The sequence below is a fragment of the Thunnus maccoyii genome, chromosome 12, assembly GCF_910596095.1.
Source record: "Thunnus maccoyii chromosome 12, fThuMac1.1, whole genome shotgun sequence".
In the NCBI taxonomy this organism is placed as follows: Eukaryota; Metazoa; Chordata; class Actinopteri; order Scombriformes; family Scombridae; genus Thunnus; species Thunnus maccoyii.
In genome coordinates, this window is record NC_056544.1 from 11,160,089 (window position 1) to 11,187,636 (window position 27,548).

The window sequence follows — 27,548 nt, forward strand, 5'->3', positions numbered from 1 at the left end:
CATCCTCCCATAATTTCATTCATTCCACACATCATTTCCATATAAAAGTCAACATTCATTAGTTTCCAAAACTAAAATGTGCTGTAACATAAATTAAATTAAATGTATTGAATTTAAGTAATCATGACAATGTGAAGTAAAAGGCGAAATTTTCACACAATGTTCAGTGCCATTTGTCAAGCAGTTTATATCACAACCACACAGAGCAAAGTCTGTCAGTAGCCCTGATGGTAATCTATTCTGACAGCTGCAAAAGTAATACAAGAGTTGTAAACATTAAGGTCAAAAACAGAGTGGAGGTTCAGTGACTGTGAGGCCAGCACGAGGGTTGTATTGATATGACCAGTTTTACAGCCAAGTAGAAAAAAATGAAACAGGAGCCCACACGAAGCAGCCGAATGCTGCGTGAGTACTTGATTCCTTAGCCAGGTCAAACACTGTAAGCGATCATCCTCAGCTGTTTCAAGGGATTATTGAGACACACTAACAGAGACCTTGGTCATAGTTTTTCACCAGACGTTTGATATGGAAAAGTTTTTGCCGAAGTTCTTTGCTCTGTCTTTTCTTTGCTTGATAGTCTGGGGTCTAAAGGAAAGACAAGTTTAAAGAAGCAGATATAGTTAACATGATCCACACTCATATTAAAACTTACAAAAATTACATCATTCAGTTTTAATAAAATGTTTTGTTACTGACATGGCTTTGTGATGTTATTTGGTAATGATACAGTTATAAATGTTGGCAAACCATTAATAACTGTTTATGGGTTTCTCAATTTATAAGGTTCTTATAGTAATCCATCAATTCTTCGGTTGCAAATGTTAATAAGGTTATAAATGGATTTTTGCTTCAGATGCTCTGCAGTCCTTTTCTAGAAGATAAATACCCAAACAGACTGTTGGAGGGCTCTTCTTGATGAGCTAAAAAGACAATGTGATGCTGGGTGTTTTCCCACAACCGGGCAACCCAAAAGTCATTCTTATTAATGGCTTATAAATGATCTCTAAAGCATTAGCAAATGATTTAAAGCCATTAATGAATGCTTATAGACAATTTGTAAAGGGTGTCTTACTAGAAAGTGGTACTCTTATTAGTTTAATCTGTTCAAAACCTGAAGTGTAAAAGTTACATATTGTGGTTTTATGGTTGGTTATGTGCCCACAGAGACTCTAGGAATTCACTGCACCTAGCCAAGAAATGTTATGTTTGGCCAGAGCTAGGGTAGCTGTTTCCCCCTGTTCTTAAAGCTAAGCTAACTGGCTGCTGGCTGTAGCTTCATATTAACAATGTTTGTTCAATGTGTCTTGTCTATTAACTCTATATTATTCCATGATTTATCCCTCTGATTTATGGTAACATTATTTGGGCTCATACATGATACCCCTCTAATCGCTGTAAACTTTATGTGCTGCAAAAAAGATTTGTAAGATTGGCAACTTTCTGAAGTGGCTTCTGTCCTTCAGAAAACTTCTTTCAGTATATGACATAGATATCCATCAGATATGTGTTTTGTTTATAAATATATGTTCTTCTCACTTTCTCTAGCATCATCTTTTAGCAGCCTCTTAAAATTAAATTCTCAAATTTATTCTTATGTATTTTGTCCCAAAATGCATATCTATTACTTTAATGTCACATTATGATACCACAGATCTAATTTATCTCACCTTTTTCAGGTCTTTCAGTCGGTTATACTCATCAGCCACACCCTGAGAATGGAAACACAAATTCTCTCTGTGACTTATGCTGACTTTATGTCATAAACCATATAAGCAAATTCTGAAAGTATATTTTAATCCTAATCACAAAAACAACAACGAAAACTAAATAATTGAATGACCCATACATAAAACTGGATGAAAACTGTATTGGTTTTGTCCTCCTGACTGTTGTTGACATTGAGGATGGACTAAACTGGCGGGTATAATTAAAGGCACAGTTATGATAATGTTCTCATGGCAGTCTGCCCTGAATTTTTCCACTCAGCGGTCTTCCCTCCTGTTTATTCCCTACCTGGTACTTCATGGAGCCCTCGTCCAACGTGTCCAACTCTCGGTTCAGCATGTGCATCTGGTCACTAATGTCATCCATCTCAGCACAGAGACTCTTATAACGGGCCAGGTCAGAGTCAAACTCCCTCTTGTACCGCCGGCGCTGCTGGTCTGAAATTATCTCTGGGTACAGCCTGGAGTGGTATATTAATATGAAGTGAATATGAAAGAATGAAATGATTACTAATTTAAAACTAAGCAGTGACAAATACAGAGGGGAATTAGCTTTTCATCAGTCTTTCTACCAGTATTAAGTTAAAAACATTTAAACCGTTGGACATCGTGCCTTTCGAGGACACTGGTGGCCAGTATTTGTGGAGTTACAGCATTGTCCTCTGAAATAATATGAATACTGTCTGTTTCAGGGCAGGACATATTAAATATGTGATTGATTAGGGAAAGTTAAGTCAGAGGGAAGTCAAGATTAATCTCAGATTGGCCTGGAATATTTTAATTTAGGCTCAACCAATAGACATTTTTGAAAAATGACACTGATGCTGATTTGCTTGCTTCAAGCTGCTGATAGTCAACATTTATGCTGGCATTCAACATCTTTAAATTTCAGCCTTTTCCTGCCTAAAACTACAACTACTACAAAAAATAATATGATAAAAACAATGCTCAGTATTTTAAAGGGGCAAAAAACCTCTGAACCAGCATGTAGACTCTTCAGCTCTTCAGTGAAACTCATTGAAATAAAAGTCTCAAAATAAGTCCCAGTTTCATTACAGTAACTAAAATAATGGTCCATAGTAACTCATCTGTCAACATCTTTGAAATTAGTTAATTATTAATTACACAGTTTAGGAAAAATAGACTTAATTTGCATTTCCATTCCACAATTAAATTAAGTCTATATGTTATCTTAATGTCTTTATCTTTACATAGATTACCTGAAGAGGTAATCTGTGTCTTTCCGGTCCAGCTCATTCCCAGTGTCTCCTCCGGTGGTGTAACCAGTTTCATACTGGGACTCCACCATCTCCTGAGCAGCAGGCCAAGGCTCTCTGTCCTTCCTCCGGTCCCTCTCAGCGTGATGAGAAGGTTCCCTGATGTTGTCACCTTCATCTGAGGAGCTGCTGGAATAAATTGGGACCCCGCTGTTCTGGTACAGAGGCTCAGCGGCACACTTACTCTTTTCAGCATGAAAACTTTAAAAAAGAATGACACAGACACAAAGTGTTTGATTGTGTGTAAGTTCTTGAAATTCTACAGCCACATTCATATTTAGTTTTGTCAAGTGTGAGATTGTATTTAGTTTGGTGATTAACAGTGTTCTTTTTTCTTTTCCTACTGTGTGTGTATTTATTGATCATGGTGGCATTTATTGCTGTATAAATAAAGCTTAATTGAGTTGGACTGAAAAGTCAACCTGTACTGATAGTCAACCTTTAAATTGACATTCTTCATCTCTTAATTTAATTTGAGCATTTTCCTGCCTAAAACTACAGAAAACAAAAAAGGAATACGTGTCCTTGCTTTATGAACTCATCAGGTCCAATCACCACTCACCTGTTGCTGTTATATTTTCCCTCTCTGTGGATACTGACTGCTCTGTTGCCGTAGGAGACCACACTGTTCTCCGCCCTGAGGTCAGGAGCTGCTCTCTCTGATATAACAACAGTCGGTGCCTGCTGGGTGCTGCGCACTTCTCCAACATCATTCACCTAAGACATTCAGGAAAGTGGAATCTCAATATTTAATGTTTGCGGTTTCTGTGCGATGCAGATGCAGAATGCTGAAAACACTAAACACTATAATGAATTTCTGCATTTAGAATTTTAAAATATTCCATCAAAGTGCAAATAATTTGATTCTGTTCGTGTGGAGACAGAAAATCAAGGGTAACAGAAAATACAAGTTTGTGTGATCTGTATTTATTCTACAAGGGAAAACGTACAGCATAGTAGTGTACATGAGAACTTACAGGACATACAGAACTTTGCATTGCTATGATGCTCAGACTGCACTAAATCTGTCACATACTGTAGCAGCAAAGTGCAAAACTGAAGAGTCCTCTACACAGCTCAGCACACTGTGCTAAAAAACACTCCAGTGAGAGAGCCTGTGGCACTGCCAGACATGTATGCATGTAGCCAGACAGATACAAGAACAAACACATACACACACACACACACACACACAGTAGCCTTGGCTACAATGTGACACACTGCAGTAAAGTGAAAAGCAGCTCTAACATCCATCAACCCCAGAGAGCAGAAAGTCCCTTCCTCTGGGTTTCCAGGATCATCAGTGTCTCACCTCAAATCCTTTATTTCCTCTCCTGTTTGTCTCCTAAATCAACTATCAGAACCAATAAATTGGGAGGAAACACACAAAAGCAATTTTCTCAACTGTGTCTGACATGAAATGCATGTTAGCGAAGGAGTGTGTGTGTGTGCATGTGTATGTGTGTTCAGTCATCATGATAACACTGAGAAAGGCTTAGACAAGAATGAAATCAGTGGAACAAACATTTTAGCTGTTCCTTCTTTCTCAACTATCAGGTAAACATGCAGCAGAGCATCAGGTTTCTTCTCTCTCAGACAAAAAACAGGACAGTGTGCTTATCAAACAGAACATTTAAACACCTACAGTGCAACACAGAAATATTAAAATCCTGTACAGATACAGAAAGAGGTGAAAAGCATTACAAAAATGCATGGTCAGACATCCTGCAAGTATTAAGAAAGATATCAAACACTAAAACTGCATTATGTCTTACGTAATATATTGTCTTACTGTATGATGCATCATTAATGAACTCTAGTCTTTGGCCTATATCTGGATTGGAGTGTTGTCACACGGGATGAGGATCTGGGAAAAGCAGCCTGTGAAATAGATCTCATGAATGTCAAGTCGGAGGATGATCCTCTACGAGGAAAAAACTTCTAGAAACTGCAGGGAATCCGATATGCTGCTGCAGGATGATGCTGTGACAGCTTCTGCTTTGTGAAATTCAAGTGCTATTAATTTCTGTGCTTTTCAGTCCAGCCAGCATTTGTGAAACTGACACAGTTTTTAAAATCCAGAGAGCTAAGAGAAGTGGATGTGCTGTATAGACAGAGAGTGACAGACTGATTTTATGGATATATTTTAGTAGCCGAACTAATTCTAAATGCAGATTTTTGTATTTATCAAGTAATTGTGTTGAAAGATAAGGTAAACAGTTATGACATACTCACAAGGCCGTTTCTTGCTATACGCAGACTATGAATGTGCGTTGGGCCCCCTTGACTGCTAGTCCAATATTCATTTAACTACCCTGTGGTCGTTTGGTGTTGCAGGAGTTACATAACCGAGCGTCCTCAGCGGTCTTGCCATAATCAGTATCAATCATGACATTGGCCAGCAGCTGTCCTATAATGACATCATTGATGACTTTGCTTCTAAAAAATCTATGAAGTGAAATTTTGAAGATGGTAGTGATGATGATGATGATGATGATGATGATGTTAACAATGCAGCTAAATTCCTTAAATTAAAATAAGTTATTTATGTGTAAAAAGCAGCATTTGGTCTCGTTTATATGCTTATGGAATATGATGCAGATTTGGTGTGTATTCATGAGTGCTTGAAATGGGGATGGGGGAGGGGGGCAAATAAGTGATGTAAAATAAAATTATTCAAAAAACCCCAAATCCTCACTTTTGAGGATGCAAATGTTTGGAATTTTTGCTTGATAAAAGATGAATCAATTATCAATCTTAATTATATTCCATTAATAATTTCAGCACTTTTTTCTACTTTAAGTTCCGCAATATAAAATAAATCCATATCACCACAAAATATCTATTTTTGCATAAACCATTATAGGATATTTATTCTCTTCTCTTTATTTACACACTTGACACTTCATCATATCGTGTTTTATAGTCTTAGTTCTCTGGCTTTTTGAGAGTTGGTCATGTAAATAATTAATTAAACTAATTAAGCTGTCCCTTTCCGTATGCAAGCGGCATTCAATTTTCCAAGTTTATACTGTATTTCCTTTCGAGATTTAGTATTCTACATTCTGCATTATAATTGCGTCTTCTCTCAATTACTACACTTTTCCGGTTCTGTTCAATGAAAATGTGGCTCAAAACACAAGATGTGGCTCAAAACACGAGGAAATGACTTCTATGCCAGGTGTCCAATCTGCAGTAGTGGGAAGCAGCCCCATCGCAGACTGAATCATTTAGCGCCACCACTCTCTGTGGGGATTCACACAGCAACACTGAGGCAACTCAACCCTTTTTATACATTATACATGCCACATACATTATATATGCCTCCCTGCAAGGCAAGCATCTTCACTGCGATACAAGAGTGCCCCAGAATAGGGCCTGCATCTCGATGAAGCGACTCACTACATACGCACTTTACAATGATAGGCAGTATGTAGGCCAAGGCCTCACCGGATAAACTGATTGAATATGTTTCTTCCCTTTCCATAATGAGGCATGGTGGACATAATACATTCATAGTACACCGCGTCTCCAATAGATTAATCACTGCTAAATACCACATGAGGCTACCGCTGTGAAATACAAACAGCACAGCAGTCACCGGGCTCTACAGCAGCATGACTACCTGCTAAATGCTAGAGCACTGATGGTCTAGACTAGGACAGGAAGAGAACTGCAGTCTATAGAGTCACTGTCAGACACTTTGTACATCCATCTATCCATTGCTACAACAACTGAAGTTGTCATTTTACTGTAGTGGAAATGCATTATTCACATGGTTGCAAGAGTCTCTTGTGAGATCAAGACTTGTATGTTCTTGTACTTGTATGTATGAACAATGCACAGTGAGGACCACTGGATGTTTGTAAAAACAAGACAAAGACTTTGCAGCAGATGCTGAAGCAGGTCATTCATTTTTTAAGGTATTTGGACCTTGATTAAGATTTTGACCTGATGGTGGCACTAGATGAAAAGTCAGGAAATCACCTCAGTGATTATATCCTGAGGGGGGCTTCAATGAGTGTAGGCCTACCAAATTTCATTGCAATCTATCCTAAAGCAGTTGAGATATTTCACTAAAAACCACAAATGTAAAGATCAAGTCTTTATGTTTTTACAATTTCAACTACAGCTTTAGCATAAATGGTACAAAGTCTTCAGAGCCTTGCTTTAAAGAGGATTCTGTACTTTTCTGGCATTTTCTTTGATTAATTATGTAGAGAATGTTATTAATGAAAAATGAAGAATAAATACATAACCAAAGAAAAATGATCATTGCTATAGAAAGTTTATAGATGGCTTTCTTTGTTGAAATTTATGGTGCAGTGTGTTTTGAACCTGCATGGTTCACTACTTCTACCCTACTTTCTATACTGGATTTATCAAATATTGCATATTCAATTTAGAGACAACTATACCTTTTAGTCAGGGACACACTGAGTCATTTACATCATGTGTGATTATGACTGTGTACAGGAAATGTGCATATAGTATCTGTTCAAACAATATGAACCTGGCTCTAAACCATGAGGTTAATTACTATAAAAGAGTCTCGTGACCTGTTTCTTGTCACTAGAGATTGTGCCCTGTTGCTTGTCACCCATTTTTATGGGTCTCTCTGCATCTGTTATCACTAGGCTGGTTAATGATTAGTCAGAGTGAAACTTGGGTGTGCCAAAGATAAAGACCAATATTCTCTGAGTCAACAACAGCATAATGGGAGCTTGTGAAACCTATTGGTCACTTGCAAGAAAAAAGAATCATGACCATGCTGACTGGTAACTTGAAAAGAATAAACATGAGATTGCAAGCAGTGAAGTCACTCAGGATTTTGTTTCTTTGGAGAGAAGAAGCTGGAGATAAACTAGAAATAAATATAAACCACATGGCTTCAAAGTCTTTTCATCCTTTTCTACCATACCATGAAGAAATAAATAATAAAGGAGGCTGAGACTTTCCTCACCCAGTCTTGTACATCCTGCCCCTCCGACTGCCTGACCAGCGGCTCATCCCAGTAGATGTTAGCTTTGCCGTGGCGCCAAATCTTGCTGCGGGTCTTGTAGGCGTAGTAAGCAGACAGGGACAGGGACAATACCACCATCAGACCCAACACTAATGCTACCGCCTGAGGAAAGAGAGTAAATTATAAAACCGAATAGAAGAGAATAGAATAAAATAGGACACTTCAACTAACCTCCTCGGGGTCCATGTAGCAGTAGTGGTGCAGGTATTGATTGTACATGGGGAACCCCCCGGGAAAACCGGCCCCCACGCTGCCACTGAGGCTGGGGCTGCCCTGGATGTTCTGGCACATCATCAGCATGGGGTTGTACAGCATGCTCTGTGAGCTCTGAGACATCGGGTTCACCCCGATCACGAAGATGATGTCGATGATGCCCTAGAAAGATAGAAAGTCAGGATCAATCACAATTGTGATTTAAATGCCATTATATATTATGTTTGAAAAGTGCTGCCAGTGCAACATTTTAGAAAATACAACAAGCACTTTCATGACATATGTCACTGGGGCTGCAACTAACAATTATTTTCATTATTGATTAACCTGCTTAATCGATTTATCATTTTGTCCATGAAATAGTGAAAAACACCTTTCATATTTCCCAAACGTTATATCTTTAAATGTCTTATTTTGTGCAACCAACAGCCAACAACCAAAAGATATTCACTTCACTGTCATGTATGACAAAGAAAAACACTAAATCATCACATTTCAGGAGCTGAAAATATTTGGCATTTTTGCTTACAAAAATGACACAATTATCAAAATAGTTGCCAATTAATTTAAAGTGGGGGTATGAAATTGTAACAATATTTCATATCCCCTCTGAACTGGTTGTTTTTCATTTTTCTGCCCAGATTATTTTGTATAATGTCTGGTCACATGAAATGGTATCATAACTTCCTTATTGTGATGTACTTACTTTTCTTTTAAAACAGGATGTTGGGGTGGACATTAGATAGTAATGGATCAAGCTTAAAGTGACTATAATCCATATTTTTGTATTAACAATTGATCAAATGACTAGGCCTATCTCAAATTTGAAAGGTGTCACTTATAGCGATGAACCCACAGAGAATTATCACTCAACTCACTCTCTCTGCTCTCTTGTTGTTTTTGGTTGCAGCAAGCAGATGTTTCTAGCGAAAAAAAGTTCCTAAAACCCACTGTATACTACCTTCCCATCACCAAACAGCAGTGAGGCGACTATTAGCAACTAGCTGGTGAACATAGTGGAGCGTTTAGCAGCTAATGAGCCAGCTTTTAGCCTCTGTCAGGTCATAGTTTTGTGCTTGCTGGTCCATATGGGTGACTCCTAACAGCTTTGTGACTTTGATATACATTTGTCAGGATCAAGAGTTTCCTTTTTAACTCATAATTTTGCACACTCATAAGAAGGGAAACAAATTATTCAATGGTAGCAACAAAGAGAAGTGAGTGTCAGAAGGGGCAGAGATTGAATCAATAGACCAGAATGCAACATGGCTACAAGACATGCTTTTGAATAAGAAGTGCAACACTTTGTGAGCTGGAAACACCCATGGCCTCTTCCTCTAACTACAACATCACTATTAGAATCTCCACCTGCATGTATAAACCAAAGCTAACTGACACATGTTGTCCTGTGAGCCAGTCTGGGAAGTGGACTAAATCATTAGTCTGAGGTAGACTCACCTGAAGGACAGCTAAGATGATATCACTGATGAACACAGTGAGGTAGAACCTGCATCCCCTCATGACCCCCGATCGTGAGAAACTCCCCACCAGGAACCCCAGTGAAACCAGGAAGTTGATGGCCGCCATGGAGATCATCGCCGACTTGGCAGAATGTGGTGTCATGTAGGAGCCGCTGTAGCCATAACTGCCTCCATAGTATCCTGACCCTGTCCCTGAAACACCACTCCCTGTGGCCCCAACACCGTAGCCCCCATACCCAAATCCATTCATGTCCCACACCAAGGTTGATGCCACAAAGGCGAAGATGAGGAAACACATGAGCACTGTAGCTCCCTGGAAGGTTTTGACGAAACCAGGGGGAGAAAACCAGCGGTAGAAGTGTTGAGGTTTCCCCTCCATGTAGTAGGAGTCTGGTGGGAGATTGTAGGTGGGGGGAACATATTGGCTCTGGGGAGTGTGGACGCTCCTCGGGGGATAGAAGCTGTGGGAGGCGGTGCTGTAAGGCGGGCTGTACACAGGGGGGCTATCATAGTACCGAGGCTCATACATGGTTTAGTAGATATTCCTGCAGTTTCACCTGGAGGAAGGAGGAGAAAATATGATGAAATTAATTCATGGTAAAAGGAGTTTTCTTGTTACATAGCTTCACATAGTTTATACATGTCACAGTACCACTATAAACTAACATTTAAACGCATTTAACAGTGATAAGTACTTTAAAGTGATTCCTTGATTAGATAAATGACTTTAAATGAAAATTATGAATACAAAAAAATAAAATAATTTTATTACAAATACTTTGTTTCTCAGTCCTTTCAGCGCTTCTGTTAATTTGATGTAACTAAATGTTTTCAGCACTGTCTGCTGCACAGCATGCACCTCTCTGCCCTTCATTCACCTCAGCCCATCCCTGAACCCTCTCTCCGGTATTGCTGATCTACACTTCATCACTCCAATGGAACTCAACCCAACAGGCTTCAATAATTCAGACAGACAGCAGATAAGAGGCGAGCTGGGGCAGCCATGCATGGTGTTTACTGCAGGGAGAGCCACACAGAGGTGTTCCTTCCCTGTGCTGCATCTACAGTATGTTACCTGTGCACCTGCTGGGAGTCAGCCCCACTGAGAGAGAGAGCGCTACAAAATAAGCCCAGGCAGGCATGGCAGAACTGTTTGGGGTTTTTTTTGTTTTGTTTTGTTTTTGATTAATTGCATATTGTAGCTGATTTAACTTTACATAATTGTACAAAGAAAGAGAGAACAGCAAAAGTAAAAGTTTCACAGTTTTTTTTCAGTGTAAACCGTAAACCCCCTTTCTGTCCTCTTAAAGAGGCGCAAGTACTTCAACACATGAACGAGACAATCTCATCCACTCTGTTATACAGCACATCAAAACACACTGTCATATTTACCCTCTGTCCACTTTCCATTTTAAGTGAAAGATCTGACATCTTTATTTAAAAGTGGGCATTTTCAAATCCTTCAAAGTCAAATTTAACTTTAAATGTTTGATTTTTTTAGATCATTGAACAAATATAATAGGAGCTATTTATTTAAACCTTCAAACAACAGTAACAATGAAAGTAGAGTATTGGCATTACACAACTTACCCAGATACTAAAAAGCGTTCTTCAACTTTGCACCCGTCCACATTCACACTCGTCTGCTCTCTATAGGCGTAATGTCCGCTTTAAAGCTCTTTGACGATCGTAAACTTCGTCATTTTCCATGGCTGATACCTTCTCTTCTAAAAAAACGGGAAAGAAGCATGCGGAGTCTCCTGACTCACCGTGGGCCCGCAGCGACTCAGTGTCTCAGCAGGTGCACATTTCACCTCATACTGACCTCCTGTTCTCACATGATGTCTCATAGTTCACAGGCTGCAGCTAGATTCAGTTTAAATTATTCCCCATCAGCTCCAGTCCAGTTCATGTCATACCCTGTGCCTTTTGGAAAGTGTATGGATGTTTTTTGGATATTTTACTAATGACCTACATATTTGGAGTATATAGTAAGTATGTACCATATATGATTTTTTTTTTTTAAAAACTACTACCAATAATAACATTATTATTATAGTGGTAATTAGTAGTAGTACATTTAATAGTCATTATTATGTAGCCAGCTGTTGTCCTAAGTGGTTATACAGTTAAAAACTTACCCCACACATACTGAAGTGCAAACTAATGTTTTATAGTGTCAGTGTGATACTGAAAGCAGCCACCCACTGTATCTTTATAGTCCAACATGCAGTGAACCAACACCCAGAATACTTCTGGTTTAGTGATTGAACAGTAGGCAATAACTGTGGCTTTACTATCTCTACTGTAGTATACATGTGTCTAGATTACTTTTCACCAGCCAATAGTCTGCAGCAAACATCACCGCTTTGTACTGCTGCACTAAAAGGTCCAAATGACCAGAAATGCTGCTGTCTCCTTTGACGCAACAGAATAAAAAAGAGGAGAAAAACAATGTAATGATAGCTCGATACACTCTGATGTTGTTATGAAACTGTAGGTTAGGCACTGATGATAATGTAGGCATATATGGTGTTTTTATAGCTGAGTGGATGCAGTAAAACTCAGCAGAAGTGTGGGAGTTTCATCTAATAGCATTTGGTTCCATATGATAAATGAGATGGAAAGTTATTACAATATGTCATCACTAAGATGTTTTATACTAATCAGACAAAGCAACAAAGTGACAACTCAATTTTAAGAGATTTCAATTTACGCAGTGTGCATTCAGTTACAATTGTTTCAAGGGAAGTAATAATAGATTTGTTTTAAGTTTTGTAGTTTGGTGAAATAATCAATTGTCATGTTATATGTTTTGGATATAGTCCTTTGGATGATAGCTGCTGTCTAAAATGTACACCCAGACGACTGCCACAGTGTCCAACAGTCAAACCTAAACAGTGATTAAAACACAACTTTGGTGTTTTTCTATTACCCAAATTGCTTTCTGGTGTTTTTTAGTAAGCTAAATATCAGTATAATAAGTCAAAGGTGTAAAAAAGATGTGTACTGTGTGCTTACTGAGTGTTTGATTAACACTAACAACTCAAAACACTTCACAGGGTGCTGAGATTCACAGCTTTCAATACTCACTTGATTCTTCAACAACAACAATTATAATACAGATATTTTTCTTTGGTGCTTATACAGAAAATCACAAAACGAAAAGACAATAAAAAAACATAAAAGACATTGATTACCTAATGATCAGTTAATAGTTAGGTGGTGAGAACCAAACCAAGTAGCCTACATTAGTCTTGAAGCTGCCAACGCAGAACCAAAAATAAGTTGTAAAGACAATATGAAATGGTAGTGCAAATAACAAACAGCATACAGAAAAAAAAATCAAAAAACAAACAAAAAACTTTATCAAACAAATTTTCATATACAGTACATTTTGTAAAAACTGCAATAATTGGCAGGACTTGAATTTGAAAATAAACATTAAATCGGCATGTTATTTCCCATCATTGACACAAATTACATGAATATAGCAAGAAAATGCATCATGACATACAATGAAAACTGTATGTCATGATGGAGTGTATCATGTATCCATTATGATGCTGTAGCACAGGTGTTATTATTATGTCATACACAAGGTTTCATGTTAACTCTAACCTTATGTTGATACCCATAAAAAATGTCCGTAATCCATGTGTCTATCTCAGAAAAATATGCTTTTCACTTAAAACACAATAGTCCCAATGCATTCAATATACTGATGCAACATTTCACAAATAAGAGACAAAGCACAGATTTCAAAAAATATGTTATTTGTTTTGTCTTGTCATGATGTCTGCAGATATTCTCTCTCTGGTATTCTTCATGTCCGACCATTTGCCATGGTTTCCTCGTCAAAAGTGCGGATTCTGTTTTTTATGTGGCTTAATTTGGCTTTCAAATAGTCACAGCGTTCCTTTTTCTCTAGGAATGCAGGCTCCTGTAAAACACACACACACCAACACACAGAATAATTTATTGATTATTAATTTATTTTCTTTTTCTTCTGATAGCTGTTGCCTGATTTGTTTATATAATGCAGCTGTGTTAAATGAGAATTTCCAGAGTTATATTATTTGCATCAGTGGACAGCATTATTGAAAAAAGCAAATATTACCTGGATGTTTACACAACAGTAGCATTTCTAACACATCTCTGGGTTAAAATTTAAGAATGATTTTTTAATTGTTTCAGAGTGAACACACAAAGCGTCGGGACTCCATCACTTACACTCTTTTTCTGCTGATACTTCTTCAGAATGTTTTGAATCCTCTGCCGATCCTAAAGAAATGATAATCAAATGGTTTGCACATGACATAAAACACTCAAACTCAATGTAGGAATGGAGATTTTTAATTTCTCTGTACAATTAAGAGGTCCAATCATGACCTTTTGACCTCATATTAAATCCTGGTATAGTATATCAGTTCACCTGCTGGCTTTTTCCATCTTTGAGGAGTCGAGCCATCATATCATCCAGCTCTCTGAATTTATTGAGGGTGGTGCTGATGTCTCTGTGAAGGTCCTTGTACTCCTGATACTGGTCATTGAAAACAGCTTTGTACTTTTCCCTTTCTTCCACGCAGCTGATCTCCGGATACTTCCTACAGGAAAGGATTTTAGGGAAGACTGAGAAGTGGCATGACATGTATGAACTGATTCTTCTTTTTGTGATGTGTCAGATTAAGAAAGAATATCTTAACATCTATACTTGAAAAGTTTACTCACATGATGTAGTCTGCGATGATGTGTACTTTGGGGATGTATTCAGGCGCTGTGGTTCTGTTCAGACTGACTGGATGCTTATGGACCTCAGAGACTGGTGCATGCTGATTAATGTGATCTTTACTCAGAGACCTATCTGTTTCATCCTTGAATGATATGCGTTTTGTTCTTTGGGGGGCGAGTGGGATGTAGTGATGATGCTCTTCTTGAGGCTAAAGGTGAAGGTTAAGAGTATCATTCAGAATACATGAACCAACGAATGAAATGAACATAAGCCACTGTGTGTGCAGGCCTGTGTCATCATTACAACAAGCTTTTTAAGAGGCCGATGGGAAAAATTTAGGTTAAGCAAAATGTCAGAGAAATACAAAAAAAGCACAGCTAGAGGGGAAAAATACCTGCCCATTCTTTTGCTTTGACAAGCTAATCCTGTGAAGCTGCATTCCCTCAGCTGGGAGATGAAATTATTATGTTCACTCCTGGCCTCTCAGCCTCTCTTATTTGACATAATATATTAGCTGACCATGCTGTTTCTCACCCATGGTGGCTGTGATGCTGCACTCCATGTTCTCCATTTGCAAATAGTAATAAGCTTGATAGCTGTTGAAGGGAACAATCAAGTTCTTGGTACATATCAACAACATTGTGTCTGTTTTATTTGCACATATCACTATATTGTATTGAGCATGCAGATGTATTGCTTGTATATCTGAGTCATCTGTATGAATTAACATGGAGAGAAATTGACTTATGTGTTTGTGCCAATGATAGCAGACACCACTTCTTGTCAGTCTAATCTAATGCTTTAAAATATTGAATTGGATATTTACTGGATTACTAATCTGGTGTATTGTGCTAATTAAATCATATCAGATGCCAATGGCGAGTCCATTATTAGGATTTAAGTCACATGGCTGTAACATAACAGTGTTGATGTTAGTATACCATTATCAGCTATCAGGAGTTATTTGCTCATAGTAGTGTGCTGTCAAATCAAAAATAAACATGTGCAGTGTGGATACTAAAGACACTGAGCTAACTGGGTTACCCAGCATGCCATGGGACACATGTATCTGCTGCCACACCAGTGGGACACATTGTATATATTGGATATATTGTAACAGGTACAATATGTTCTTCATTGAGAAAAAGCATCAAACGCATAGTAGCAGAACAATTCAGTCTACTTCACCTTTAACTTATCTACTTCAGGCACATTTCTACCAAGAGGGCTGCATGGTCAATAAAGGTATGAAAAAACAGTGATTTACAGCTTTAGAAAGAATCCTGGTTGTTTGCCATGGCATTGGCCAGCAGAAAAAAGCTGACATATCAATTCCAAAAAAGAGCACGCTCACTGCAGATTGTCTTGACTGACTTTAAAATAAATTGGATTTGCTCTGCCCTGCTGCTTTGGGCCTGTTGTTGGCTGGTTTGCAGTCGGTAAAAGTATTGCTTACTCTCTCCTACTATAAATGTGGTGTTTGATATAACATGTCTACTTAAAATAACTCTTAACTTGACAAATATACATTTAGACATTTCCTATTTCTCACACATAATGTGACCTAAGACCTGTGTGTGTGATAGAGCAACAGAGACAGAGTAAAGGGGAAAAAGCATGGGTTAAATCTTCAGTAGCTGACTGTTCTGTCCAAAACCAGTGACAGTGAACACTTTAGAGGAGAACATCGCACTGTTTTCTATATGTTGCATTCTATTTTAACCACACATATTCTTGTGATTCTTCAACACAGTCGACCACAACATATCACTAGGCCAACTGGAAAACTTTTCTACTACTCTCAACTGCGACTTTCTGGCACAGTACTAAACTGGTTTGAATCCTACTTAAAGGACAGGGACTACTTTGTGTCTATGGGTAATTACACATCTGAGCAGACAAAAATGACATGTGGAGTTCCCCAAAGCTCCATTCTGGGGCCTCTTCTGTTTAACATCTTCATGCTCCCACTAGATCAGAGTATGGAAACAACAAAATATGTTACCATAATTATACAGATGGCACACAAATTTACATAACCATATCACCAGGAGACTATGGTCCAATACAAGCACTGAGTAAGTGCATTGAACAAATCAACTATCTGATGTGCCAAAATTTTCTTCAATTAAACAAAGATAAAACTGAGGTAATTGTTTTTGGAGCCAAAGAAGAGTGATTGAAAGTTAGTGCCCATCTTCAATCAATAGTGTTAAAAACCACAAACGCAAGCCAGAAATCTTAGTGTAGTCATGCACTCAGACCTGAATTTCAACAATTACAAACAATTACAAAGTCAACCTACTATCACTTTAAGAATAATTCAAGGATTAAAGGACTTATGTCTAAGCAGGATTTGGAAAAACTTGTCAATGCATTTATCTTCAGTTGGCTCGACTACTTCAACGGTGTCTTTACAGATCTCCATATTTTGGCCCTAAACCAAAGGGCGAAAAACTGTATTTATTCGGAGCAGCTCCCATATACAACTAAATGCAGGTCTTCAATAAGAGGCATAAGCATTTTTATATTTTTTTAAGATTATTTCCCTCACACTTTGAATTTAGAAGTAAATGAGCTTGTCTTTCATCTAAAATTTCCACAGAAGTGAACTGTACCTTGTTTTCAAAGTATTCCCTCTCCCGGCGTGCTGCCTCATGCCTCCACATCTTCAGACATACCAGGAAACTTCCCAGATATATTGCCATGTTGATGAAGATGAAAGCAGTTCCCGCCATCTGGCCCCCGTCAACTCGACAGAGATTGGCCATGATGGGGTTGATACCTATAGTCATGTAGCACAGCCCCCCGCGGTTCAAGTCATTCAGGTACACAATTCCTGCTGCCATGTAGAACAGGAACAGCGCTACATTGATGAAGGCCTCTGTGAGAGGCCACCAGGCGGAGTCGAGGAGGATGGTACGATAATACATAGTCATTCCCATCACCAAGAGAATCAGTGTTATGATCCAGGAGACTCCAGCTACAGCCAGAATGAAGGGAGTCATAGGACCTCTGTAGCTGTACCCAGACAGACCTTGCCCATTGTTATATACACCATTATAGAGGCCGTAGGCATTGGACCACTCACTATCTTTCTGGACGTAGGCAATGACACAAGCAATGACCATCCCCCCAAATAGGAGCTCAAGTCCAGCAAGAAGTCTGAGCAGGCCAGGCCACGATTTCAAGTAAGAGTACTTCTGGTTGTAGACCTCCAACTTCTCAGCGTAGTACTCTGCAGGGTGGATGCTAGTCAGCAGAGATTCCTCTCGTGGGCCCTGATGAAACAGATCATCAGTGGGGCTCTCCCTTAACAAAGGCTTAAAGTTCTGGCTGGAGTCATCCAGTGATTCATCCCAGTTCCTGCGCTCCACCAGTGGACTCACAGGAGGGCTCACCCTGGTCCCATTGGGAAGGATCTGGATCCTGCTGGTACTGGCTTCAGAGTCATTTACACTGTCACTTTTCCTTGACCATTTATGGACAATGCCCCCCCAAGAATGTGGGATGAGGGATTTCAGCCTGTCCTTCATGCTCCCTTTTTTGTCATCATCCTCCTTCTCTGCGTAAGGTGGAGTGCTGGATGTGCGGCCTGTGGAGTAAGTGTCACTATCATCCTTGATATTATCTGGTGTGGGTGTGTGAGTAACCCACACAGGCACTGGTGGATCACTAATGGAGTTCCTCTTGCTAGAGGAGGACCCGACCACACTCTCTGGCTCTTGCCTTGTGAATTTCCTGCTCCAGCCTTTCATGCTGCGGGCTGATTTTGGTGATTCATTGAAAAAGGAGCAATCACAGAATCTTCATGAGACATGAAGAAGGAGAAACTGTGTGGGCAAAGATAAATTATTAGTTTTGTGTATTTATTCATGCAAGCATACAGTATAAATGTACCATGCTTTGAAATCTATGATTAACACTCCTGAATCACAACAAAATAAGTCTGTGCAAGAGTCAGATTTATGAATTTTGAACTTTATATCAGATTTCATAAATGTCTAAGTTGTATTGACAAAAAGAACTGAGATATAATTGTGATACCCAGATTTTTTTCATTCTCTAAGATAAAGACAGCATGAAGTAATGGTAGCAGTCATATTAATCTTAAAAGACCCTTCCAGTGTTTCTCGTTTACATGTGTACTTCACATTTGTACTGACATTTTTGAATGGAGGGCAGTGTATAATCATATAATCTGATTGAAGTGATTTTTCTACCATTGGAGAAAAGCAGAAACAACCTGCAAACACAACACTGACATATTATCACCTTTTAAGTTGTAAACCTGTTAGCAAACAGTTGCTTATCTATCTACACAGTACTTCCTGTTAAGAGGGAGTTTTTCTTTGCCACTTACCGCAACTTAAACTGGTTTGAGTTTATAATCCATCACAATAAACATAAAGACATTACTTTTTTTCTAAATCTTACATTATCATTACATGGTAATGCAGTCACAACAATAAAGTGACTTTGATTTTTTTTTTTAAAAAGATTTTATATTGAATGATTGAATGGAAATGAATGGAAAACAATTGATACCAGTATTCGCAAAATACTCAACTGTGATGTAAAATATATGTTATTTGTATTACAGGGGCTAAAATCATCATCATCATATTGTGTAGATCAGTATTAGAAACACGGTAGAACAACTCAAACAGAGGACACAACATGGAGCTCCACTGTAAGATCCCAGGCTACAGCGCTGCTCAGGCTCAACTAATAACAGAGGACTTTAAGCTGAGCTGTGACTCACAGTACGCTGCCGCACAAGCTCTTAATACACAGCAACAGTCATGAAACTGTCACAGCACCCCAAAGTGGAAACACATTAACAACACAGAGCACATTTGTTGTTGAGAAAAATGAAAACTATCTGAAAACCACCACCTTTCCTTACCTGCTTGGCCTCTACTTCTCACTTTAGTCTGGTCATGCAGGTGTTTAGCTTCTCGTAGGACTTTATAAGGAAACAGGAACTGATAGCTACTGTGAAATGGCCTCCCTGTCCACCAGGCCCACTCAGCTAGTCAGTCTCTCAGGTGACTCACTGCTGGTGTTAGACGCTCAGTTCCGCACACACACAGGGTGATTGGCCAATGAGTGTGGAGAGCTGAAAGGGGGAGTTAAAGCTTAAACATTAAACTTGAACTGCCCCTGTGCTGGAGGTGGTGACTGGCACTACTAGGTTAATCTGACTGTGAGAGAAAGAGAGGCTAGCTGTTGATATTTAAAAACAGAGGAGAGGAGGTGTGAGCTACCCTGAAATAAATCCAAATAACTCACCACAAGTGCTTTGATAGGGCCTGGACAGCTGTTTAGGCTGCTTAGAGTTCATACAATTCAATTCAATGTACTTTATTTCCTCAGGATCATTCACAGTATTGCTTTCCATGAAGTTCTGGATACATATACAAACCCATTTGTCTAGTAGTACTTAAAGTATTATGGATATCATTTGAGACTATCAACAGCAGTAGCTTGTCCAGGAGATTACACTCATTTTTTTGAGACAAGCATGTTTGATATCAGTCCTACGGTATCAATTACATCTCATATCTAAGATCTGTGAAATACTGCTTTATCATCCCGTCATTTATGAATAATTCATTTTCATCTCAACTGTGTCATATTGTGTTGTACTCACAGGAGGAGCTAAAGTGTTTGGCACTAGAGGGCAGCAAGCTCCTGTGCTTCTCCTGCACATCATTGCCACCTCTCTCTCTCTCTCTCTCTCTCTCTCTCTCTCTCTCTCTCTCTCTCTCTCTCTCTCTTTCTCTCTCTCTCTCTCTCTCTCCTTCTCTCTCTCTCTCTCTCTATATATATATATATATATATGTATATTATTGAGTGTGGTCTGCCTCTTTATCCCATTTACTTTCTCTCTCTGACTCTCTGTTGCATTTTATGTTTTTATACCTGACCTGTCCCTTGTGAACATCAGCTAACATCATTGTTCCAGTGTCTTTAGGACATGTTTCTTCAGCCATGTGTAAAGAATAGTAGCTAAATTCATGAAATACATTGAGATAATGTTTCCAAGGAGCTAACTGCAGGCACTTTTAACGTAACCCAGTTTGCAGTCTGTCTTACTGCAACACTTCCCTTTAGCAATGACACTATGGCTTCTATTCAGATTTAACCCTCCATATTTGACTCCGGGGATCATTCCTGCTGTATAATGTGACGTCACTCTGTGCCAGCGATTCTTCCAGAGCAGCACTGATTTTCATGTAGAGAAAGCTCGGGGCAAGGACATCTGTAGTGACCCCCCCCTCTCCACCCCCACACACACACTCTGCAGTACTCATAAGCCAATACAGTACAGTAAACACATAATGCAACCCACTCTCTCAAGTGAGTAGTGAGTCCCACCAGTGGCCTTGGCCCGGGGCTACCTCATCTGGTGCTGCCTTGCATGTCCTCTACTCCTGACGCAGGTGCCTACTCAGCCGCAAATAATATGCAGAACAATGCAAAAATCATGTGGAGGGAAGGGTATGGATTATATATAAAATAGAGGACTAACATGTAAAATAGTTACATAAAAGAGCATACATAAATATCTTGTTCTTCTGTGTAACATAAGTATGTTGAATATTTGAAATAAATTATGAATCAAACATTTAAATTACTGTGAAATGTATGTTTTGAAATAAAATTCACACAGATGAAATGATGCTGTTTATTATATGATATATATAACTATATGAGATAGATATGAAAAAGCATGTGTGAGTAATGCAAATATTGAAGAAACGGTGGAAAATATGCTTGTTTGCTTTCTTGGCCGTGGTCACTAATTCACAAATATATTGGTAAGATGTAGTTGTGCTGGTAGGCAGATACTTTCAGACAGAGCAAGGCTAGCTGTTTCCCTCTGTTTCCAGTCTTTGTGCTAAGCTAAGCTAACATCTCTTGGTCACAGCTTCATATTTACTGTGCAAACATCAAAGTGGTATCAATCTTATCATCTAACACTCAGTGGTAAAATTAATACAGATATTTCCCAGAATGTCTATTAATGCATTTTTTTCTTTGACCCCCATGCATTTCTTCAAGCCTTCATAATGTTCTCTGTTTCTTCTTAACCTTGTGAGTTGGGCTATGATGAGAAATCTCCTTCAAAGGTGACATTCGTATATCAATCAATTATCTGACTTGGAGTGCCTCAATACATGTTGATGCACAGGATGATCATGCATTATATGGAATATATATTATTATAGATGAGACAGTGATGAGTGTTGAACACTAGTATTAGTAGATGGATATAACTGATAAAAAAAAAACAGCGCTTGATGTGAGATGTGATCATAGATCTGAATTTCTAGCCTTGGCTGAAATGATTCTGTCAAGTGGAGGACACATTAGTGTCCACATGTATATATTCTGTGTGTGTATGTGTGTGTGTGTGTCCTAGTGTACACATGCACATATACACTGTAGATATTTACACGTCCATGCTTCAAGTCCTGACACATGGCTTTAAGGCTCAGAAAAAAAGGCTCTTTTCTTCCTTCACAGCTAAATGAAGCAGGGAAGCTACGGCAGCCTCCAACAGACAACCTCATTTGTATCAGTTCATTCTGCCTCGGATCTCTCAGAGAAGAGAAATGAGAAACAGAAAAAGAGATACGGATAGATAGATAGAGATCGAAAGATAGAAAGAGAGAGAAACGATGGATGCTGAACTAAATGACACTCAAAAAAACCATTCGGTGGAATGAGAAGGCCCTTCACACCTACTCTCCGCCACTACAGCATCGTACACTAAAAAAAGGCCAAAAACCAAGATCAATATTCCTATTCTCTCTGATTTCCCCAAGTGTATGCCAAATCATGTTAGCTGAAAGTGATAGGGAGGGCATTAAGCATTATGCAGCTGCTAGCTATTAGCTCCCAGGGCAGACAGGGAGAAAAGTGGGCCTGTAATAAATTCAATAAATGACTTCCCGTGCCTGCCGCAAGCTGTCCCTGAAGGACCTTTTTCTCACTCTGGGATGATCCTCAACACCCTGCAAGCTGATTCCTCCCCCTGTCCTTCCCCAGTAGTCTGAGGTTCATCTTCAGTACTCTGCAACCTGCTTCCTCTCTTGTCTTTTTGCACTGAGGGCTGATCTTCAGTACTCTCTAGGGAAGATCCCTGGTAATTTGATGCCTCTTTTCTTGCCTTTCACACCTAAACACAAGAATAGGTAGTAGCGGAATGAATTAACTGTGCTCATTAGGAGACTGACATTGCTACCTTGTTACAGAAGGAAATAATGGAAGACTTACCTGCCTAATTAACTAAGCTGGGTATCTGTAGCTAACTGGAGTGTATTTGACCTGTTTTTCCACACGGTTTTGATCTATTAGTACATATTTGAAATCATATATGAAATGATAAAAACAATATTTAATTAAATCATGCTGTGCTCATGGGAGGAATAAGGTGCAGAGGAACTGAGCCCTGCGTTTCCACTGCTGCATGTCTTTGGGGTTGTGTAGCAACAACTACAGGGTGACTGACTCTGCCACTCTTGCGGGATATCGGTCTGCTGCCAAGTCCCCCCTGATTTCAGTGTAATTAACCAGGCTGAGCCTTGTTTGTGCATGTGGACATGAATAGTAGCTTGTTATTTGAACATTAATGGCTGTGTGTGTGTGTATGTGTGTGTGTGTGTGTTGTGTACAGCCCATAGTTCACCTTGGAACAGCGCCTCAGCAGCTGTGTGTCCTCTGGAGCGATGTTTATGTTTATGTCAATACAACCTCCTGTAATCATGTTTTAGGACGTCCCTGCCTTGCTGTTTTTACAGGAAGAGACGTGTGATGTCTGTATCCGTCAAGACGCGTGCCAACCCACCTTTTAGTGTCATAGTTGGCTTTAAGCTGCTGCCATTTCCCCTTTTTCTTGGCTCAGTGCTAGTGTGAAAAGTTTCAGATTAGAGGACATGCATGGCCAGAGTTTGTTGATGTGATGGGGAAAAAAGCATGAGAAATTACTTAAAATTAAAAGTTAATCTTCAACTGCCAAAAAAAGAAGAGAGTTATGGTCATAGCTGAAGATAGTCTTTAATGATTTGACCTTGGTGTCTCTCCTTGCTAAGACAAAAGTTCACCTGCAAAATGAAGGAACAGCAAACAGTATACAGAGAACATACCATGTTAAACCCATTTGCCATCCATTAAAAGTTGATTTATTCCAGTGCTACTACGTACATTATGCATCATGTGGCAGTGTACACAGAACAATGATTGGGTTACATTTCTTCACTTTTTGGGGTTTTTCACTCTGATATTGTTCAGTAGAAGTGCGTTCTGATGCCTGCTCTAGGAGGAAAGCCTACTTTTCAGGATAATAAAAAAGACTCTGGGATGCATTTATCACTTTGACTCATCTACCATCATCAGAATAACATCATGAATGTCCCTCACTTCACTACGAAAGACTGTATTCTTTTTCTAGTGGAGAAAATTGGGTCACCATTAAATATTGGAATTGTGTTTTGGCAGGACTTTGTTGGTGACAGGAGAAGAAGGAGTGAAGAAAACAAACCTTTACAACAGAGTAAAAAAAACAACAGAACCTGGATCATACCTCCATCAGCAGATATTAAAAAAAGTGTGAAACAACTAAAATGTTATCTTTTAATTTGCCAGAATTTCATACCCTTCATATCTTTTTTAGATTTTGCTTTTCTTCTGCATACCTGCAACATGCTGTGCATTGCACCTTGCTACCTTTACCTCTTCGGTTCACCATTTGTCCCGTTTACTTGGTGACATCTACAATGAGGTCATATTTACAGGACACCCACTCTTGCTGTTCACAACCCCCGTGGGGCCAAAATCAGCCGTCTGTCAGTAAATGAGCTATCGCCCTCATCTTTCTTTTTTTTTTCTTAATCTACTCTCTTTGCTGCTGCCTGATGAAGGATGAAGTCCTTAACACCAGTGCCATCACCTCTCTCTGGGGAAGACACTCCAGCATCTGTGATCCTTCCTGGTGTAACTGAATATTACACACTGAGTGCAACATGGAACATGACCTGGGGGTTCCCCTGCTTCTTTCCTTTCGCTATGTTTTTTCATTCAAACCACTCAAAGGTCTTTGCTGCAGGCCATTTGGGAAGCTTCTTCGTGTGTTGGGGACTGATGTTCTTAATGATGACAGATGACAAACGATAGACTAAACCTCAGATGTAATGAAGAGGTGGAAACCTTAGATACGAGCAGGCAGGTGAGGTCGTAATCAAGCAGAGAGTCTACCATTAGCCGTCCTAACTCATTGGATGACACTGATTGAAACACAGACTGTAATGACATGATAGATCCTTTCATACTTGATGGGTGGAGTGTAGCACTGTACGAGAAGTGGCGAGAGGTGGGGGCAGTAAAGAGTCATGCTTCATCAACTCAAATTGAAAGAAAAAAAGCTAATATTCATGCTTGATTAAGTTCCACTCGTAGCAAACTGAATATGTTCTTAAATGGAGTGCTCTCTGGCCAGTCCAGAGCCTGTGGGAGAATGTTTTCATTCACCATCTCACAGTATTGGACTTCAACTCGGTTTAGCCCGAAGCATTTCGGAAATAATTAAGATCCAGGAAATAATAATGATCCTATTTGTCTGTTAGCTTAAGGGGCCATAAAGATGATCTTTAGCACTAACATCCTTTTGGGACTCAGATTCTCTACCATTCAAACTACTTTAGGACAGCATGCTAGCCCGCTAACCCGCTGACTTCCTTATCTGCTCTTTATAAGTGCATTGGAAAAAATAACTTTAAAGATCCTAAATATTTCTCTTTAAATCAAAAATTTACAAGTCATCACAACTCTAAGATGCATCATACCATGCCTTTGATATTTTAAATTTTCTAATTTTTCATCTATCATTGTGAATGTGTTTCAATGTCATTTAGAAAGACAAAACAGAGGCCTGTAATGTTAAAGTAAAAGTTCCACATTTTGGGAAATATGCTTATTCACTTTCTTGCAGAGAGTTATATGGGTCGATCTAATTTGTGTATGGCAAATATGAAACTACAGCTAGCAGACAGTAGTTTAGCTCAGCATAAAGACCAGAAATGGCTAGCCTGGCTCTGTCCAAAGGTAACAAAATCCACCTACCAGCAACTCAAAAGCTCATTGATTTACATATTATGTCACATTTATTTATTCTGTACAAAAACCAAAGTGCAAACCAACACATTGTGGTTTTACGGGAGGGGGATTACAACTATTTCCTGGAGAGTTTGCATCACTGTGAGGTTGCCGGGCAACCAGTGGAGACTCCGGGAAGTAGTCGTTTTTACACCTGCACTTTTTTTTCGCTTCACAATGTATAACATGTTAATTTGTGAGTTTTAGAGGTTCTAGCACACAGCCAGGCTAGCTGTTTCCCACTGTATCCAGCCTTTATGCTAAGCTAAGCTAACCATCTGTTGGCGGTAGCTCTATATCCTTCTCATCTAAGTCTGCAAGAAAGTGAATATTTTCTCAAAATGTTGAGCTATTCCTTTACACTTGCCAAGGAACCAATTCACTGTTCTGTAACCATCAAAGTTTCTTCAGCACTTTTATTTGTATCCTTTAAGGATTCTTTTGTAATAGCGATTTTTCTTCACCTCATATTTTAAACAGGGAATGCATTACAGAATCACATTACTGCAACTCTCTAGGTTCCGCAACTCTAAACACCCTAAGTGTCCTAGTAAAAAGAAAAAAAAAAAGAATTTTAGCAAAAAAATAAACAAAAGAAACAGATAAAGAAAGGCAACAAACAAACAAAAGTGAACATAATAAAATCAAAATCATGTAAAATCATCAAGCCATCCAAGGAAGATAGAGTTCCATTGTCATTTTTGCACAGAACCATGCAAGGGGGCAGAGTTGGTTTCTCAGTTCGACCAGTGATGTTTGCCTGTGTGGCCGTATGTACCAGCAGACCTCAAGCCATGCCATTATCTGAAGACCAGAGGAAGCTCTAATTAGTGGTGGTGAGAAAGGTAGACTACATATTTCATTGTTGTGTGTATGAGTGTGCAGCATTGAGCTAAAAGTGAACTCATTCTCCGAGACACACTCACAGAATACTCTCAGTCGGTCTCACTTTTGCTTGCTTTCTGAACTTTCTTTTCTCACGGTGTTAGTATAAATAGAAAAAAAAGATTTTCAAAACATTTAGAGTTGCTGTGTAATGGAGGCAATGTTATGCATTACATTAAGACATTTTCTTTAAATTTTTGGAGAGGAATGTATCTGAAAAAGGAATGCAATGCTGTATTCAGACTGTTAACATCGTAAAAAAGCTCTGAAATTAGTAATTAAATAACCCTCTACTATTTATACATTCAGGCACTGAAAAATCACATGTCAATATGTAACTAAAAAAGATAGTCGCTCTCATTTTTCCCTTGGTAAGAACAAGGAAGCTGAAACCTTGAAGTTGGCAATTGTGTAAATGTTTCCTACCCAGTAGTAATGCCATATGCATCCCCTTTGCTCTTCTCTTGTGTGACAGTTTCCCCTCCCCCTTAAGTGCATTTCCAAACACTGACTTGGAGTCAGTGCTTTCATAGCCTCTCCTAAAGCTTTCTTCCTAACCAATGGGAAAGAATCCATGACACTAGTCTTTTGAAAGGGAAATCCAATGTTTTGTCTCACTCTCCTCACCGGACAAATAGATAGACGGACGGATGGGTGGACAGATGTCCTCCATGGCCTCAGAGGGCCAGCAGGTGAGCCGAGGCCCTCAGCTCCACAGGCCAACTTCTTCCCTCGTGGTTAAGGACTCTCTGGTGTGATAGCCAGCTCTCACCCCAGCGACCCTGAACTCAGTCATTTTTTTAACTATACAAGGGCTTTTACAAAAAAGCTAACTTGAACAGCCATACAATGGCTAAAACATAAACCATATCTCTACTTTATCTCGGTTTTTCAGTCATTTTTAAATTTTTTTGTCTTTTTCATTTTTTGGATGCATTTGTGTTTTTTCTTGATTTAAGTCTTTGTTTGCCTTTCTTTGTTCTTTTGGAGTAGCTCTGATCCAGTCCTGTGCTGAGAGGCTCAGTCACAGAGGAATTGGTTTTTGGATTT

At 39.1% G+C, this 27,548-nt stretch overlaps 1 protein-coding gene across 1 annotated transcript; it reads right to left on the minus strand.

Moving 5' to 3' along the window:
* Positions 1–123: 123 nt before the first annotated feature.
* LOC121908817 lies at positions 124–19,429 on the minus strand. Its single transcript, XM_042429120.1, has 15 exons — positions 19,360–19,429; positions 17,069–18,283; positions 14,450–14,658; positions 14,154–14,325; positions 13,952–14,002; positions 13,556–13,661; positions 11,350–11,366; positions 9,696–10,238; positions 8,196–8,399; positions 7,965–8,126; positions 3,564–3,718; positions 2,945–3,202; positions 2,014–2,185; positions 1,668–1,709; positions 124–585 (listed from the first exon to the last, which is right to left on the minus strand). Exons 2-15 carry the CDS (start codon positions 18,206–18,208, stop codon positions 484–486), a joined length of 3,333 nt encoding a protein of 1,110 aa, XP_042285054.1. The 5' UTR covers positions 18,209–18,283; positions 19,360–19,429; the 3' UTR covers positions 124–483.
* Positions 19,430–27,548: the final 8,119 nt, after the last annotated feature.

Bases quoted from the DNA above. Each gene is read 5' to 3' on its own strand.
- LOC121908817 (XM_042429120.1), bottom strand. From the start codon at position 18,208: ATGAAAGGCTGGAGCAGGAAATTCACAAGGCAAGAGCCAGAGAGTGTG. The intron at 1,710-2,013 runs GTAGGGAATAAA...TTCCATTCTCAG, and splicing joins AGGGCTCCATGAAGTACCAG to GGTGTGGCTGATGAGTATAA. The intron at 586-1,667 runs GTGAGATAAATT...TCTTTCCTTTAG, and splicing joins GACTGAAAGACCTGAAAAAG to ACCCCAGACTATCAAGCAAA.